At 33.1% G+C, this 18,019-nt stretch overlaps 1 protein-coding gene across 2 annotated transcripts; it reads left to right on the top strand.

Moving 5' to 3' along the window:
* Positions 1–1,694: 1,694 nt before the first annotated feature.
* On the top strand, positions 1,695–15,616 carry LOC117101818 (Golgi integral membrane protein 4-like; the record flags this gene model as incomplete). Of its 2 annotated transcripts, none has more annotated exon segments than XM_033241907.1 (14): positions 1,695–1,769; positions 2,550–2,578; positions 4,681–4,734; positions 5,556–5,706; positions 6,727–6,893; positions 7,714–7,776; positions 8,006–9,175; positions 9,667–9,776; positions 10,406–10,578; positions 11,119–11,177; positions 12,214–12,253; positions 12,511–12,542; positions 12,758–12,799; positions 13,184–15,616. In XM_033241907.1, coding segments are annotated over 14 exon segments (2,183 nt in total), but the record flags the coding sequence as incomplete, so codon positions are not given.
* Positions 15,617–18,019: the final 2,403 nt, after the last annotated feature.

Genomic DNA, 18,019 nt, shown 5'->3' with positions numbered 1-18,019 from the left:
TTATTATTATTACTAATTAGTATTTCTATTGTTATTAAAATATACATTATCTTTAATTTATTATTGTTGTATTATTGCTATTATCACCTTCAATATCGTTATTACCACTAATTAGTTATTAAAATTGATATTTAAATATTGTTATTATTACCATACTAGTATTATTACTATTTGTTAAAATAAATATTACTATTAATGTTGTTGTTGTTGTTATCACATTTATTATCGTCATAATGACTAATTAGTATTATTAATGTAAATATTACTCATTTATTGTCGTTATTGTTGTTTAATATTATTGTTGAAGTAGAATGTTGTAAGTAAACAGAAGACGAACACATTAATAAATAACTCTTTTTAATTCATAGGCAATAGCATTCAAATCTCTTTTGGTAGTGTGGTGGTCCTGTTTTACTAAAACATACTGTGTACTTTATTTCAATCATATATTGAAGAAAAAGGATGCAAAACACTTACATTAAATAACTTTTGGCCGAGTTGACTTGTGGCCTAGTTGATTTGTGGCCGAGTTGACTTGTGGCCGAGTTGGCTGTAGCCGAACTTTTGTGGCAGAGTTGATTTGTGGCCGAGTTGACTTGTGGCCGAGTTGACTTGTGGCCGAGTTGACTTGTGGCCGAGTTGACTTGTGGCCGAGTTGACTTGTGGCCGAGTTGACTGTGGCCAAGTTGACTTGTGGCCGAGTTGACCTGCACCGTCCCATGGACCATTCCCAGATCGGGTGCACGCCAAGAGTAAGACATCAGGTCCATCTGGTGTGGACTGTCGGGCCCAACTTTCTAAAATACTGTATATTTAACATAGGCCTACAGGTATTTATTTTAAGAATTGTAGTTAAAATAATCATATATTTATTTATTTTATAGTCAGGCTCCGGAGGGAAAAAAAATTTCTATATCTACAACATATCAAAAATTTTTTTTCCTCCGGAGCCTAACTTTATTTATTTATTTTGGTATATCATGGATTAATGGACTTGTTCGGTGTAAAACACCAAGAATCACTGTAGTCCATGAAAGTCTAAAAGATTTATTTCCATTGGGGTTCTGGTGGTGATTGGGCAGTACACCGGGAGACAATCCCCTTCTCTTTTCTTGAGTGTACTGCATTCTTTAACTTACACACGGGCCATAATGCACACAGGACCAAAAGCTTAAACGTCTCATCCGAAAGACGGTGTGCTGTTGTAACATGCATTTTAGCCTGTCAGCTGAAACACAAGGAGAGAAGCAAGGGGAATTGAACCTTGGACCTAGAGATCTTTACGATTCAGCGCACACACAGTGGCTACCCCAGTATAGCTGACTGAGCTAAGCTGCTCAAACATCAACAATGACAAACGACAGCCATGGGCTGAGAGGATTTGCTTACAGTCTGACGATCATACCCACAAGTTGATCAGGCCCAGGATGATTGGGCCCATTTCCAGACTATCGAATAGGCCTGGAATAGGCTAATATTTTTGAAATGGGTGGACAAATTTCTAGGCATATATTTTTTCTCTGTTTACACCCTCTAGTAAAGTGTGACCAGGACCTAGTGTTCTAGATTTAAATGCACTTCTTAATTTTAGCCTCAGATAATTATTACTCTAAACTAAAAATTTTTTGTTTTTTTTATTGTTTCTCAAGTATTGTAGGCTATCTACTCATTTAACATGGTTCCTTTTTTTTCAGTTGTTTATGAACATAGATCACGGTTAGAAAAGATTCTACAAAAGGAGAAATCCGACCATAAAAGAACAAAAGAAGGTCAGTGTTAGACATTGTGTATAATATGATAATGGCTGATAAATATTTTTATTTTTTATTATTTTTGTTTTTCACCTTAATATAATAATCTCACCCTTAAACCAATATGTACCAATCCACAAAGGTTTTCACTTCTGTCTGCCTTTGTCAAGATTACACAAAAACTAATGAATGGATCACCATAACATTTTAGTGAAATGGTACATAATAATCAAAGAAAGACACCTTTCTGTTTTCTGAAGAAATGGTCAAAAGACAGTTCAAGGTTAAGGAAATTCACTCTTTTTTTGCCCTCAAGCATAAAAGAAAATAATGGAATCACTCCTTGTATTCAGTCAGCACTCAAGAATATATTGTGCCTGAATACGAGGGCGATTCCACTATTTCATTGAGGGTATGCTGCAGTTTCGCCCACCATACACAGCCCGCGTATATTGAGGCCCAGGGCAGAGGTATGCACTCCATGGATTGTCTGCTCTTGTTTATTATTTGTTGTTTAATACTGCCAATAAACAAACTAAATTTTTTACCTGCTTGGCAGAGGAAATAACAAGTATAGGAGGAAATTAGAGCTCCTATAGAAACATAAAATTGCTAATAAATATAAAGTATACTGACATTCTGATAATAATATACTGGAAATCTGGTAAACCTTTCTTGATATATCTTATGGGAGGCCATTACATTCTATTAGGTCTTTGTTAAATATCAGCAATTAATTTATTAATTAGTTGATTACTATACGTAGTGATAATGAATCATTTGTTTTCATTTTTTCAGATAATGATGTAGAGTTAGGTAGAATTAAGGTAAGAATTTTAGCATGAAGCAAAAGAAAATTTATTTTTGTGGAAAATAGATCAAAAAACAAAATCTTAAAAGAGATAAATGAAAAAAAATATTTCTAGATAAATGATGCTATTTAAACACTATTTATTTGGAAAGAAAAATACTGTTCTCAAAAAAATACCACTCCATAATAAGCACCACAATTTTATAAATGTGCCAGCACATATTGGATTGTAACGGTAATTGTTAAAATATATTATATATCTCTAGTTATTTATTAAAAATATACATGTATGTTAATATGAATGAGGGCATCAAAATATATGATGCCTTATAATGCACACTGTTTATTATGAGTAGCCAATCAAAAGGGGGGGGGGGGCGGGTTGTGGCACTGCATCCCCAAGCTTCTTCCTCCCTTGGTTTTTTTATGTTAATGTTAAACATGGATGAGGGTAATTAAATATAGCATTTTCTTTGTTTTTGTTTACAGCAAGAATCAACGAATAAGTACAACAGTCTAAATGCACAACATAAAATGCTTAAGGTAGTTTGATTATTTTTCACCCTGAATTTGTCTATATTAGTTCCTCAGCATATGTGGCAAAGACAAGCCAAACCAGTCACTCATCGCAAAAATCAATTTTTAGTTATTAATACAAGGTTAAATAGTAAAATGAGAGCTATAAAATGATAAAAGAATCATTAACATTTCGTTAAGAAGTTACAGGAGTTTAAACCTACAGCTGTTTAAAGAACAATATTTGAGTAATCAGCATACAAAGTTTATGATTTCAGGCATTTCTTAGGCATGATGTACAGATATAAGAACAAAAGAAGGTCAGTGTTAGACATTGTGTATAATATAGTGGCTGATAAATATTTTTATTTTTTATTATTTTTGTTTTTCACCTTAATATAATAATCTCACCCTTAAACCAATATGTACCAATCCACAAAGGTTTTCACTTCTGTCTGCCTTTGTCAAGATTACACAAAAACTAATGAATGGATCACCATAACATTTTAGTGAAATGGTACATAATAATCAAAGAAAGACACCTTTCTGTTTTCTGAAGAAATGGTCAAAAGACAATTCAAGGTTAAGGAAATTCACTCTTTTTTTGCCCTCAAGCATAAAAGAAAATAATGGAATCACTCCTTGTATTCAGTCAGCACTCAAGAATATATTGTGCCTGAATACGAGGGCGATTCCACTATTTCATTGAGGGTATGCTGCAGTTTCGCCCACCATACACAGCCCGCGTATATTGAGGCCCAGGGCAGAGGTATGCACTCCATGGATTGTCTGCTCTTGTTTATTATTTGTTGTTTAATACTGCCAATAAACAAACTAAATTTTTTACCTGCTTGGCAGAGGAAATAACAAGTATAGGAGGAAATTAGAGCTCCTATAGAAACATAAAATTGCTAATAAATATAAAGTATACTGACATTCTGATAATAATATACTGGAAATCTGGTAAACTTTTCTTGACTTACCTTATGGGAGGCCATTACATTCTATTAGGTCTTTGTTAAATATCAGCAATTAATTTATTAATTAGTTGATTACCATACCTAGTGATAATGAATCATTTGTTTTCGTTTTTTCAGATAATGATGTAGAGTTAGGTAGAATTAAGGTAAGAATTTTAGCACGAAGCAAAAGAAAATTTATTTTTGTGGAAAATAGATCAAAAAACAAAATCTTAAAATAGATAAATGAAAAAAAATATGTCTAGATAAATGATGCTATTTAAACACTATTTAATTGGAAAGAAAAATACTGTTCTCAAAAAAATACCACTCCATAATAAGCACCACAATTTTATAAATGTGCCAGCGCATATTGGATTGTAACGGTAATTGTTAAAATATATTATATATCTCTAGTTATTTATTAAAAATATACATGTATGTTAATATGAATGAGGGCATCAAAATATATGATGCCTTAGAATGCACACTGTTTATTATGAGTAGCCAATCGAAAGTGGGGTGGGGTTGGGGGTTGTGGCACTGCATCCCCAAGCTTCTTCCTCCCTTGGTTTTTTTTATGTTAATGTTAAACATGTATGAGGGTAATTAAATAGAGCATTTTCTTTGTTTTTGTTTACAGCAAGAATCAACGAATAAGTACAACAGTTTAAATGCACAACATAAAATGCTTAAGGTAGTTTGATTATTTTTCACCCTGAATTTGCATTCTACAGTAGTCTATATTAGTTCCTCAGCATATGTGGCAAAGACAAGCCAAACTAGTCACTCATTGCAAAAATCAATTTTTAGTTATTAATACAAGGTTAAATAGCAAAATGAGAGCTATAAAATAATGAAAGAATCATTAACATTTCGTTAAGAAGTTACAGGAGTTTAAACATACAGCTGTTTAAAGAAAAATATTTGAGTAATCAGCATACAAAGTTTACGATTTCGGGCATTTCTTAGGCAGAAAACATTAAAACATTGAAAATGAGGAAAATAACAGCATAGCATGATGTACAGATATATAAAGGTTAGTTTAGTACAATAAAATAGATTTCCATAATGTTGACATTCCAGCTTGTTTTGGCCATTATCTCTGAAACAGGATGTGACGAGTGACTGGTTTGGCTTGTCTTTGCCACATATGATCACATTAAGAAGAATCTCAAAATACATACAAATAATTTGTTTAATATGACTAATAAATAAAAGTGTTATCCTTGTAAAGGGATTGCCACTTGAAAGTGGATACATGTAAGTTTGCTGTTTTGCATATACAGTATTTGGCCGTTGACCCTTAAGTTAAATATTTAAAAAAGGAACACGATCTTCAAATAAAACAACAAATGCCAAAATGTAACTCAAAAAAAAACCCCAAAAAACTTGGATCACACTAACAAACTAGACACATCATGAACGTCAGTACATTTAAATCCAGCCACCTCAAAAACGAAATATCAATTGTTTGTATTAAATTTGCAATACATTTTTTTAATTGTATGGATTTAGAGTCGCCACGATGAAATACAAGCCGAGTTTGATGCCCACAAAGTTGAGCACCAGAACTTAGTCGGTGCCCACGAACGACAGAAGTATGAACATCAACAAAATATTAGTGAAATGAAAGAAAATCATGAAGTAGTAGTTGCTAACTTACAAGGTGTGTTGATTTCTATTGATTTCATATTTGGTATTATTTATCTACTTATACGTATTGTATTTTATTTACTTATTTATTATTATTAATTTATCTAAATATTTATTTCTGGTATTTATACACATTTTTAATTTATTTACTTATTCACCTGTTCATATATTTTATAATCTATTATTCTATCTATTTGAATATTTTATTAAAATAGATTTTTATTATACCAGTATTACAGTAGAACCTTGTTTTGACGTACCTCAGTTATACGAACCCTCAGTTTTACATACGCCTCAATCGGATGATGACGTCATCAAAAACTCCCAAAATACTCAAAACAAACGGCCCTTTTCCGGGGTACCATAATGTACAAAGAGATTTGTACTATAAGTATAAACAAACCATATATGGCAAATAGTTTGCATTATATAATCTATTTCACGCAAAGCTAAGTAGAAAGAAATTATTTTGAGCTCCGACAGTAGTTGTTCATCTCACTCAGTCCATGTGGTTTTAACAGCGCATTAATTAGACAAAATGTTGCTATTGAATGTAAATATACTTTGCATATGGTTTATTTATTGTTATAGTATTGCAATAATAAACAGACAGAAACTAAGCAATCTCTTTTTACATAATGGTGACTCTGAAAAGGGCTGTTTGTTTTGAGTATTTTGGGGTTTATGATGACAAACTGAGGGTTCGTATAACCATGGAGAAAATAAAATAAACTGAGGTACGTAAAAACGAGGTTCTACTATATATGAAATATATACTATAATGTATATATATGTACATTAAATATAGATATATATATATATATATGTACTGTATATATATACACTATATATATATATATATATGTACATACATACTTGTACTTGTTTACAGTATGTACTTTTATAGTCTATTTGTTTATTATCTTTATATTGTGGCAATATTCATAATTAAATTTACAAGTTAATAACAATATTTCCTAAAGTACAATAAAAACACCTAAATGTAAGTACTATCTTACAATTATTTACTCAGTACAAGTTGAAGAACTTCAAAAAGATAACGAAAGAGTTCGTAATATAAATAACCAAGCAAACCAGCAGATCCAAGCTATACAAGCACAGGCTCAATACCACAAGAGTGACAGGGATAGAGCCATGGAGCTTCATACTGACACACAGCAAAAATTGTTAGCTGAACAGGTAGGCCAAAGAAATTTCAAATTAATACATAATTCAGGGTTGCAGCTGTAGAAAACTTACGGTTCGTGGTAGACATTTTAAGGATGAGTGGGTGATATCATTGGTAAACTCTAAATAATAGGAGTGGTTTAAAGGATGGTCAAGGGGTTAATAAAGGTGGGTGAAGGGTCATGAAAATAGTTTTAGACTGGGTAGAATACTTCAAGGCTCAATGGCCCCCGCCAACCTCTGCCCACCATAACTACAGTATATTCCTAATATAAAAAAAAAAAATTTACAAACTGCGGTGGGGTCTGGCAGAGGATACTTTTTACAATGTAGTTTAACACCTTTGCTAGCTACGTGAGTTAATTATTTATTGGATTTTTTTTTTTCTCCCAATGCTATTTTTATGCAAATGGTAAGTTTACAATTGCAATAAATGAATACTAATTACCGTACTGATATTGCTGTTTTTGGCATAATGAATGATAATGCAGTGTAGCAATGCTACAGTGTCATTAGTGTGAAATCTCAGAAAATAATCAAATAAAAAAGTAAATATTCCAAAAAGCATAATGATACTCAAACATTTATAAGGCGCCAATTCCAAGAATGGTCAAAGGCACGAGCGTTATTACCCCTGGTCACTGGATAACGTACAATGAAGCAAAACACACTTTATGCCATAAATTAAATCTTTAAAACACTATCCAATGAATTGTATGATATTTCTTCTATTTCGAAATAAGTAAAACATGTCAGATATTTATACAATATTAATATTTTTATTCTATAAGTAATATAGGACATTTACATTTTTTCTAACTGTGTTTTTCAGCAAGAAAATTATCGTTTGAAGTTACAAATTAAAGAATTCACAGAACACAACATGATGTTGAGGGTAAGATCAATAGATTTCATATAAAACTCACTCATGTTTATAGTCATATATATTTATGTAACTACAGCATGTTTTGATGTTGGTGAGGATATGCTGTGCATCACTGTCATTCTCGGTACAGAAAAATTCAGAATGTTAATTTTCTAACCATGCATATTAAATTTTCAAATTTGTGGAAATTGCTGAATTAATCTATGTTCATTACAATTTTTTTTTTTTTTTTTTTCAGAAACAAGTTGATCAGCTTTCACAGTTGAATCCAAATGCACAAGTTGAGCAGCAAAAGGCAATGCAGCAAGGGCAACAGCAACAATTTGGACAACAAAAGCAACAATTGGGACAGCAAGGGCAACAGTTGGGACAACAAGGGCAACAGTTGGGACAACAAAGGCAACAGTTTGGCCAACAAGGGCAACAGTTTGGCCAACAAGGGCAACAAGTTGGACAAAATGTTGGCCAACAAGGGCAACAGACTGAACAAAAAGACAAAAAGTATGAGCCACCATTTGCAGTGCAATACCAGAAATTTAAAGAGCAACAGATTCAACAATTAAATAATATGGGACAGCAACAAATGTTGCCGGGACAGCAACAAATGTTGCCACAACAACAAAATATAGGGCAAATTATACCGGGTGCTGCCAATCTACCAGTGAACGCAAGGGGCCAGACTGGTCTTGAAGAAAGAGATAACAATAAGGAGGAGGAAGAAGATGAGGATGATAGGGGGAAAGGAGCAGCAGGTGATGAAAGTAATGTCAAAGACGGCTATGTAGGAAAATACAAGCATAATAAGGATCAAGATTTGGACGAAATTGATGAGAAAGAGAGAGAGCGAGTAAGAATGGAGAGAGAAAAACAACAATTTGAGTTGGAGAGAGAGAAGGAAGAACAAAGAGTCATTGCTGAGGAGGGCCAACAGGAGAATGAATACGATCAAAATATGGTTGGCAACAAAGATGAAGTTGAAGATGAGGAGGATGACAAGGAAAACAATGGTAACTACAATGGCGAACAAGACTATCAACGACAACGTCTTGAACATATACGTGAACAGAAGGCATTAGAGGAGAAGGAGAATGAAAATGCTAATGAAGGAGATGCCGATGAAGATGATAAAGGCAACGTACTACAGCCGGACGCAAATGTAATCAACGGTAACCCACAAGACCAAGAGGGTGCTGAAGAAACCCAACAGAAAGAGGAAAATTATAAACAAAGACTTGCTGAGCGTGAGCAGAAAATACGGGAGCGGGATGAGAAGAGACAGCGGGAAAGAGAACGAGATGAGAAGTTGATGGAAGCTGAAAAGGCTCGGCAGGTGATGTTGGCCCAGGGCTTGGGCCAGGAGGAGACTGAGAGAAGACTGGCAGAGATGTACCCTAATATGTACCAGCAGGTAGGCCAGTGGCTTGAGGATCATTTTTATTGATGACTTGCTTCTCCCTCATGGTCTGCCTTAAAATATAGAGTAAAATGATACCTGTGTTCTATTTCTTACCGACCACAGCTTCACCTTCTGTTAATATCATTTAATATCAGTATACAGTTTAAATTTTGATCTTTAAAGAAGGAAAATACGAGAGTGTGGTATGGTATGGTAGGATAGTTTTAGAGCACCTTCCACAAATAGAATTGACTCAAGTGAAAGATTCGGAACCTGGGCCTTTTGCTGTTTATGCACATGCTGTAACCAACTAGGCCAATGTGTTAGTTCTCAATGCGCTCCCAGTAACATACTTCATCATGATAGGCTCTTATCATTGGAAATGTACACAATACTCTAACAGATAAAAGTAAACCATCTTGCATACAGTAATCCTAAATGGTAGCATTTAGTAATTAATTCCATCAACTGTTGGACACCGTTATTCATGTTTGTTTTTGTAGGACGAAGGGAATGAAGGTGATGATGGGGATGAGCGCCAGTCCAAAGCAGCTAATGGTGGTGACGGTGGAGAAGATAGCGATGACGATCCAGCCAATAACAATATTGCTAGGTAGGTCATGTCTTTATATTTTTTTTCTCTTTTGCCATGGGTTAAATATATGGCTGCCAATCTATACAGCAGGCCCGTACCATGACTTAATTTGTAGGAGGTTTTATTTCAGTGGAAAGTGGTTCCTTTGGCTTGTATGATCTTCGATAACTCTGGAGAACATTGTAAATATATCTTCGAATATCAATTTTTTCGTTTTTAAATGCAAACCTTTTCCATTTTCCATTTTGTGTGCGGTTGTCGTAACCCCCTTAACCCCCCTCGCTACGGGCAAGTACCTCACATCGTCATTGTGCCGAATTGCGTACAGGTGTGGTGAGTGAGTATCGTTCTACTAAAGAGAGCTTCTCGGTAGTCACAGTGTGAGTACTGAGGATGATGCACATGAATTAGATGTGTATACTGGACTTCTGATTTTAAGGTCTACCAACCAAAACCATGAGGGAGGACGTCTTCAACCAACAATTTTTCAGGCATATAAAGTAGTCTTTGCTATTTATCACTCTTAAATTTTGTTTTACTGAGTGGCCTGATCCCCTGTAGGCTGGGATGCTTTGCTCTGCCTGCCCTTCCCCCTGTGTTACAGCTGACAGCTTTATTGATATATATTTGCTCATTTTTATGGTTAGAGAAAGAGAAAATCACAGACAGGAAGCAGAAAAGCAGGTTGCCATCCAACCACAGCAGGGCGATGAAGAAGATAACGAGGATGAGGATGATGATGAGGAAGATGAAGATTACAATGAAAAACTGCAGCAGCAACGAGAGAGGCATTTAGCAGAACAGGAGCAGCGCAGACAAGGTGAACGTATTTGGAATTCTGTTAATTTAGGGCAGAAAGTTTAAAATAAGGAATTGAAATTTATCATTCAGACTAGTAGACAACAATAAATTTTAAAATAATGTAAAGGTAAAGGAGAATAACCCATAAATTGCAACATCATTGTGCTGAATTGCGTATGAGCGTGGTCTGTGACTACCACCTGCCGTAAGTAGGCGCTTCATGGTAACTACAGTACATGTTCACATCATTCTACAACAAAACGAACCATAACATCGGAGTAACCCTCTACTCTTCCAAAAGATGCAGTGGGTTCTTTACAGTGCACATGAGCCAGATGTATACACTGGACCTCCATTTTAAGTTCTTATCAGAGAAGACTTGGTTTTACCAACTGAACCCTGGGCGAGGAGTGGCTCGAACCAGCGCCGATGTTAGTTAGTGGCACATGTGCCTTACCGCTCAGCCACTCGACTTGCCTGATAATTATGTGCAATAATATAAAATTATATTGTTGAAAAATAATTACAATTCTAACGTTTAAGGTGTTCATTTTTACAGAAATGTTCCAAGGAGAGGAACAAAATGAGCATGCTGATGAAGTGTTTAATCAAAAAGGGGTAAGTAAATTTTAAAGATGTATTGAAAATGACAACAAATCATAAAAAAAATAACTTTGAAATTTACCAGTTTATTTTACAGTAACATAAAAATTATTAACTTGAGCATAGAAATTATTGAATGTAAAACTTTCTATGTTCAAGTCAATAGTTTTTATGCTAATTCAAAATGAGCAAGTTCATTTCAGAAATGATTTTGATGGTTTATATTTTAAGAGAAGTTTTAGATCGTATTACAGTAAATTAAGAACCAGTGCTCACAATCTAACGATTGAGAGAGGTCGATATACTAGTCCAACGATTAGCCCCGATGATAGAATATGTAACAATTGTAATTATGGTGAGGTAGAGGATGAATCACTTTAATAAACTGCACTCAATACTCTAACCATAGAAACACTTTATTTTCGAACCTTAGGGATGGTATAAACAACTTTGATAACTTAAATGATTATGATAAATTCATTAGTCTCATGAGTAGTCAAGATTTTGACATTTTGCTGCCACTCCTCAAATTTACATGAGCTGCTTTTATGGTGAGGGAAGTCTCTAGAATTTAATGTTTCTTGTATTGTCTTGTTTTAATTGTATTTCATTAATGTTGTTTTATCAAGATGTTTGATGTATCAATAAAGTAACCATAATAAATGTATCTAGGATCCCACCTAGTCCCTCCTCCCCCTCAATTCTCAGTAGTAATAAATCACCTTACTTTGTGAGCTAGGTCCCCTGCACCTAACCACTGGTCAGTGGGTGAGGGGTGAAGACGAGGGGACATACCCTCACCATCCATAATAATCATCCTAAACACAAATTCAAAATTCTTATATATTTTCAGAATTCAAAGATTTTAAAATTTTATACTGGGGGAGGCTATGCTTTTACTGTGTAGCGTGAAAGAGGAGTAATTCTAGTTTTACATAAAGTTTAAACTATCGGTTCATAAATATGTAAATTAATTTATGAATATTCAACAAAAGTAGTCATTTCTTAATTTTTATTTGTCCTCAAACTTTTACTTATTTCTGATTTTTAGGGTGAATTAGGGAATCAAGAAGCACAAGGTGCACGACCAGGTAAGTGTTTAATGATTGATTTTTCTTTTTTTAATTTGAAAAAAAAAAGTAAATCCTTACCGAGCCACAGGGCAGCATTTACTGAAGCAATGTAGGTGAAGTGCCTTGCGAAAGGACACAAGCGAAATGGATTGAAACCCTGACCTCGGGGTTGGGAAACCAAACCAATTCCACCGCTCCAAACAGCCTCCAAACTTTAACCTAAATTATGTAGTCTTGTTTATTTGCTGATCATCAATTTTACAATTTTTTCACAGTTGATGACCCCGATGATGCTAATAATAATGAGGTGAGGTTTTTTTTTCTTTTGAAACATAAAAAACTGAATAAATTAATAATGTACAATATATTATCATTCATTTTTAAAAATCAATATATTTTGATTCTATACAAGCTATAAAGTAAATACATATTTTAAAATGTTTTTGTGTAATTGGTTATTTTGCTTAATTTTAACAATGCCAGTTAACATCATCTAATAATGGTTTTTTTATCCCACATCAGTATCGTGAAAGAGAAGAAGCTGATTTTGATCCAGGCCAAGAGGTAAAATATATATTTACTGTTGTCCTTGATTTGCAAATTAAGTAAAAAAATCAGTGTGTATAATCCCTGTCTCTTATACACATCTAGATGTGTATAAGAGACAGATATATATTCCTTATTAATTGTTATATAAAATAAATGTTATAACACATATTCTGTTTAATGAATTTTTAACACTTGCTTACATGGAAAATATAGTACATCAATTTTTATCATAACTTTAATTTAATATGAAATCTGTCAATTCTTTTTGGCTGCAAGATCATAAATTGAAATATGAATCATATATTTAGCTGAAGATAATAATTTATAATTTATTATAATTAAATATTACATTTACTTAGTATTTTGAGAATAATTTCTATCTATTTTTTTTTTCTGCAGGAGGAAGAAAAGGAATAAAGGTTGCCCTCATAATCTGCAGATATATCATTGCTGTACCTGTCAACCATCCGTAGTCATATTTACGCAGTAGTGGCAGAAAGACCGTTGTTACTTGTGAAAAATAGTAGTAAGCAGACTTGAACATGGTTGCCATTTCATGCAAGTTATAAGCACTTTTTTAACTCTTTGATTATCTGTTTTATAATTATTACAGTGGCGGATCCAGAGAAAGGGGGGTCCCCCAAAAGTTGGGCCTATCGAGACAACACTATTCTAGGGGGAGCGGGCAGGTCCCCCGCAAACATTTTTGTGTTCTAGACGCCCGAAAATAACATTTGATGTATTTTGGGCTATATTTTTCTCTTTCTTTCTCTTTTTTTTTTTTTTTTTCCTTTCACCCACACCCCCCCCCCCCCCTCTAAATCCGTCCCTGATTATTAAGCACAATTTGATGAACAGTCGGAATATGTTTTCTGGTCACCAGTGTGTATTTCTTTAACACTGTATTTTTCTTTTCATCTTTTTTTCTGCTAAGAGAACTCATAGAGTTGTGTATTATATAAATCCATAGATTTTATCAAATGCAATATTTGTTTACAATGACTGGAAGCATATCTTATACTTTTGCTTGATGTTTGCCGAGAAAAGGTTTTGTAATGTCTTCCACCACTGTTGAAGTCAACAGTCGCATTTGAAACTCATCTACAAGTTTTTATGAGGGTGCTAAAGTAGAAAGGTAATAAGATGTTTCAAAATTCCTAAATATTTGGGCAGTTAGAAAAAATAGCCTTTGTCACATGGCATTGGTTGCATTCCCAGGGCTGCTTGCCCAGTTCTGTAGGATGATGGTTACAGCATTCTGTTGAAAATACCTATAAATCATTCTGTTGTATGAAGTATATTAAGTTTGTATACCGCATACATAGATTATAGGCATATGATTGGTTAAAAAGCGAGTAATAAATTCAACCATCACTCCTATAACGTAGGTAGTATGATAGTTCATGAATTCATGGGGAAAAGTGCTTTTTTTCTCCCTATCGTGACGTAATCTCTAGACCTTACTTATAACGTTGCTTTGTAATTTATGACATGCTCGGACAATCCTCTACGACGAGATAAATTGGCCCTTTGACCGGCTAGGTAGGAGGTAGGCCTACCCTTTTCATTACTTTGTTTAGGCCTCGTAGAAGCTATGTATAAGGTATATAAAACAAAGTGCTACATTTTTAAGGTTAACTAAATGGTAGAAAGGGAAGAAAATATGAATGATTATTTAAATAACCATGTCTGTGGATTTGTGTAGGGGATAATGGTTTATCATGGTATGTGATAGGTGTATAGGGGAGCGTGTGATGGTGTGTCCGAGATGTATGTGATGATCACATGTATATACAGTACTGTATCCTCTGCATTAATTTAACGTATTTTGTTTAATTTTTTATATGTCAGGTGCAACCTAAGAACACATCCAGATACATATGTATGGACAGTACAGTATGCATACACATACACATAATAAACAATATAAAGACAGTGTAACACAAAATTGTATTCAAAACACAAATAATTTGCCTTGACTTCAAGACTATATGATCATACTCTATGTGTATATTATTATTTCTCTAGTACTTTATAGTGTCTTAGGGTGTGTGTCTTGGTATGTCCAAGGGTGTAATTATGTTTGAGTGATAAGATGAAAGTATGCATGATTGGCATACAGTGTTACCTCTGCCAAGTGAGTGTATTTTGTGTGTGTGTGTGCTAAAACTTTTTTCTTTAATGAAAAACAAATATTTGTAACAAATGCAAAATTAGAATTTGAGTCTATCAAGTAGAGTGTTGAAATAATGAACTACAAACATGATTGTGTTATTGTTGTAGGAGTGAAATAAATCTTACCCCTAAAATAGTAGGATTATCATAAAAGATTTACTTTTTAAAATAAGTTGTCCAGTTATTTAACTTAGATTTGCATGCATCTTGATGTTGCCCTTGTAAAATAATGATATTTGATTAACCAATTAATTGTGGACTTAACTAAAGCAGGAATCATTCAAAAAATTCAATGAAATGTCAATCTGAAGTTTAACATTTTTTAAAGAAAAATATTTATTTTTAGTACCATTTTTTCTAAATTTTTACCTTTATTTATTCAGATTCCAAAATGTTCAACCTGTTTTTGTGTTACCCAAGTAGAATTTGGATATCAGGGTTAGTTGGTTGGTCGGTCGGCATTTAGTCTTTTTTTTTTACTGTTCTGCAGCTTATTGGCAACTATCAGTTGGGAAACTGTTAAAGCTGTTTTGTCCCTTGAAAATGACAACAAATCATAAAAATATTTTGAAATTAACTTGCTCATTTTGGAATAACATATAAATTATTAATTCATAGAAATTATTGAATTTTAAAATGTGTACCATGATTTTTAAACTGGATAATTTTTTTTTTTAAATAATAAACAAAACTTTAAGTGACTAGAAAAGTTTCTATCATTTTTCCCTGTAAAATGATGAGTAAACATATTTTTAAATACACTAATTTCTATGTTCAAGTTGATAAATTTTATGTTAATTTGAAATGGGCAAGTTAATTTCAAATATGATCTTTATGACTTTTTTGGTATTTTGCATGGAACAATTATAGTCATGGTTGATTTATCAAATTTAGAATTTATAGCTTGAAAAATTTCGAAACTATTGTCGGCTACTTGATTTGAAAAAACATACATTTTTTTCAAAAAAGGAAATGATCCCCAGATCTTTAGATACTGGTGGTTGTAACAGGTTTGGGCAACAGAATGATTTTTTTTTACTTTATTCTTTGTGTACATGATATAATGAATTATAGAGAACATCATAGTTCTCAGGAACCCGTTATAATACTGGTTACATATGACTGGTATACAAAGCACAGAGGTAGGCTTATCATTAGTTGCGGAAGCTATTCCTTCTGGCTACTTGTCATGTGACCAGTGGGCTCTGATGAGAATGATATTTACATTATAAATAAAACATTTCAGAATATTATTACATATAGGCTTCTTTAAGCTTATGCACATTGGAATTTTTATAATTTCATATCAATAAGATTGAATAGATCATTAAAACAAAGGTTTCTAATATGTAAAGATTAAATGAATGTTCATGATTATTATCAAAATCATGATTTTAATTTTGTAAGGCAGGTAATATTGAAACTATTTATTAAATAAAATATTCTTCTATCTTATAATTTTACAGATACATGGTGGATGTACTTAAACTCGTATCATTAATGTTGTTCATTCATTTAATGAATAGGGTGTTAATAATATTTTTAGTATTAAATTCATTGCTGTTTTGTTTCATATGTAAAAAAAATGTAATTTCATATTTTTTATTAGATATCTTTATGTTCAAAAAATTCATCAAGCAATAATAGTAATAACAATTAAATAGAAAGCTGATTTTTACCAATCATCAAATGTTTACATGATTCAAAATTGTACTTTTCGTCAATGATCAGTGATAATTGCTTTAAATGCGTTTTACTTTACTTTTATTTCATCTTTTGATATTTCTTCATTATCATATATTTAAACTGTTTAATAATAATAAATGTTATTACTTAATTTTTCCACTGTACTATAATTCCATTTCATTGGACTAAAAGTGTAATTGTGATAAAACATTTTTTTGAAAAAAATAGCGTATTGTGAACCTTATGATTTAAACCGAAGATTCTCTGCTTATTATAGGTTGTTAGTCTACCAACTGAGGTTAAGCATGTGCTTAATTTGAAAGTACAAAGGAAAGTTCACAACTTGTCCTCATTGCTTGGTTGGTAGAGGTTCGAAACAGTATTCTGAGGTGCTACTGTTTAAAAAAAAAAAAAAAAAACTCTTTTTAAACAAACCTCATGTGAAAATTACTTTATATATAAACTTATGAAAATAATATCCTTGCAAAGAAAAAGTTTTTTTTTAGTTTGTTTTGTTTTTAAAAGGTTGAATGTTTTAATATCACAGCATGTGCCTTAAAATAAGATTGAGATTTAAGTTATTAAAAAATATATTTTGCCATTTGTGTTTCTTATAGTGTTCCTTTGGTTGAACAGATCAATATGTTTAATGTCTTTTGTCTAGTTTTTTGTTGTTGAATAATAACCTTAATCCAAATATTTAGTGATAATATTTGTGTAAAGCCCCTTCAGATAGACGTTGCTGCAATATTGTGGTAAGCATGCCGGTATAATAACCGGTCTATACCCCTTCACACAGCGCCTTTGTTACCGCAATATTGCGATAATCTTTAGGCTTTTCCTTCTGAATGGGTCGTATAAAATGACGTAATATTGGCGGTTTAAATACCACCGCGCACTTGTTTTAAACTTTAACCTTGTTTGTTTATGCATAAATGAACACGCTGGCTTGATTGCCGCAATATCAAGTAAACCCTTTCAGACAGAGCAAGCCAGTAACTGTTACCGCAATATTACTAGGGTGCAAGGTGGCCTAATGTAAGCCGCCATATTGGCGTATCGACCCTTTCAGACAGAAACCCATGCTGGCGTGCTTACTGCAATATTGCGGTATTGCAGCTCTGTCTGAAAGGGGATTTATACTGGCAGAGAGCCAATTTCCGTAACATCAATTTGGCAGAGCCGATTTCTTGGTCTTCATTTTGCAGCAGACCAATAATTTCTTAACTTGATTTAAAGCTTTATCCTCACTACCAATTCATGTGACAAGTGCCTGTGATTTACCCATATACTGTATATGTGATTACATCATTTACCCATATACTGTACTGTATATGTGGTTAATCATTTACCCATATACTGTATATGTGATTA

This window comes from Anneissia japonica, unplaced genomic scaffold, assembly GCF_011630105.1.
Source record: "Anneissia japonica isolate Jap-2015-1 unplaced genomic scaffold, ASM1163010v1 scaffold4988_len2956909_cov206, whole genome shotgun sequence".
In the NCBI taxonomy this organism is placed as follows: Eukaryota; Metazoa; Echinodermata; class Crinoidea; order Comatulida; family Comatulidae; genus Anneissia; species Anneissia japonica.
This window is presented reverse-complemented; position numbering and strand designations above follow the sequence as displayed.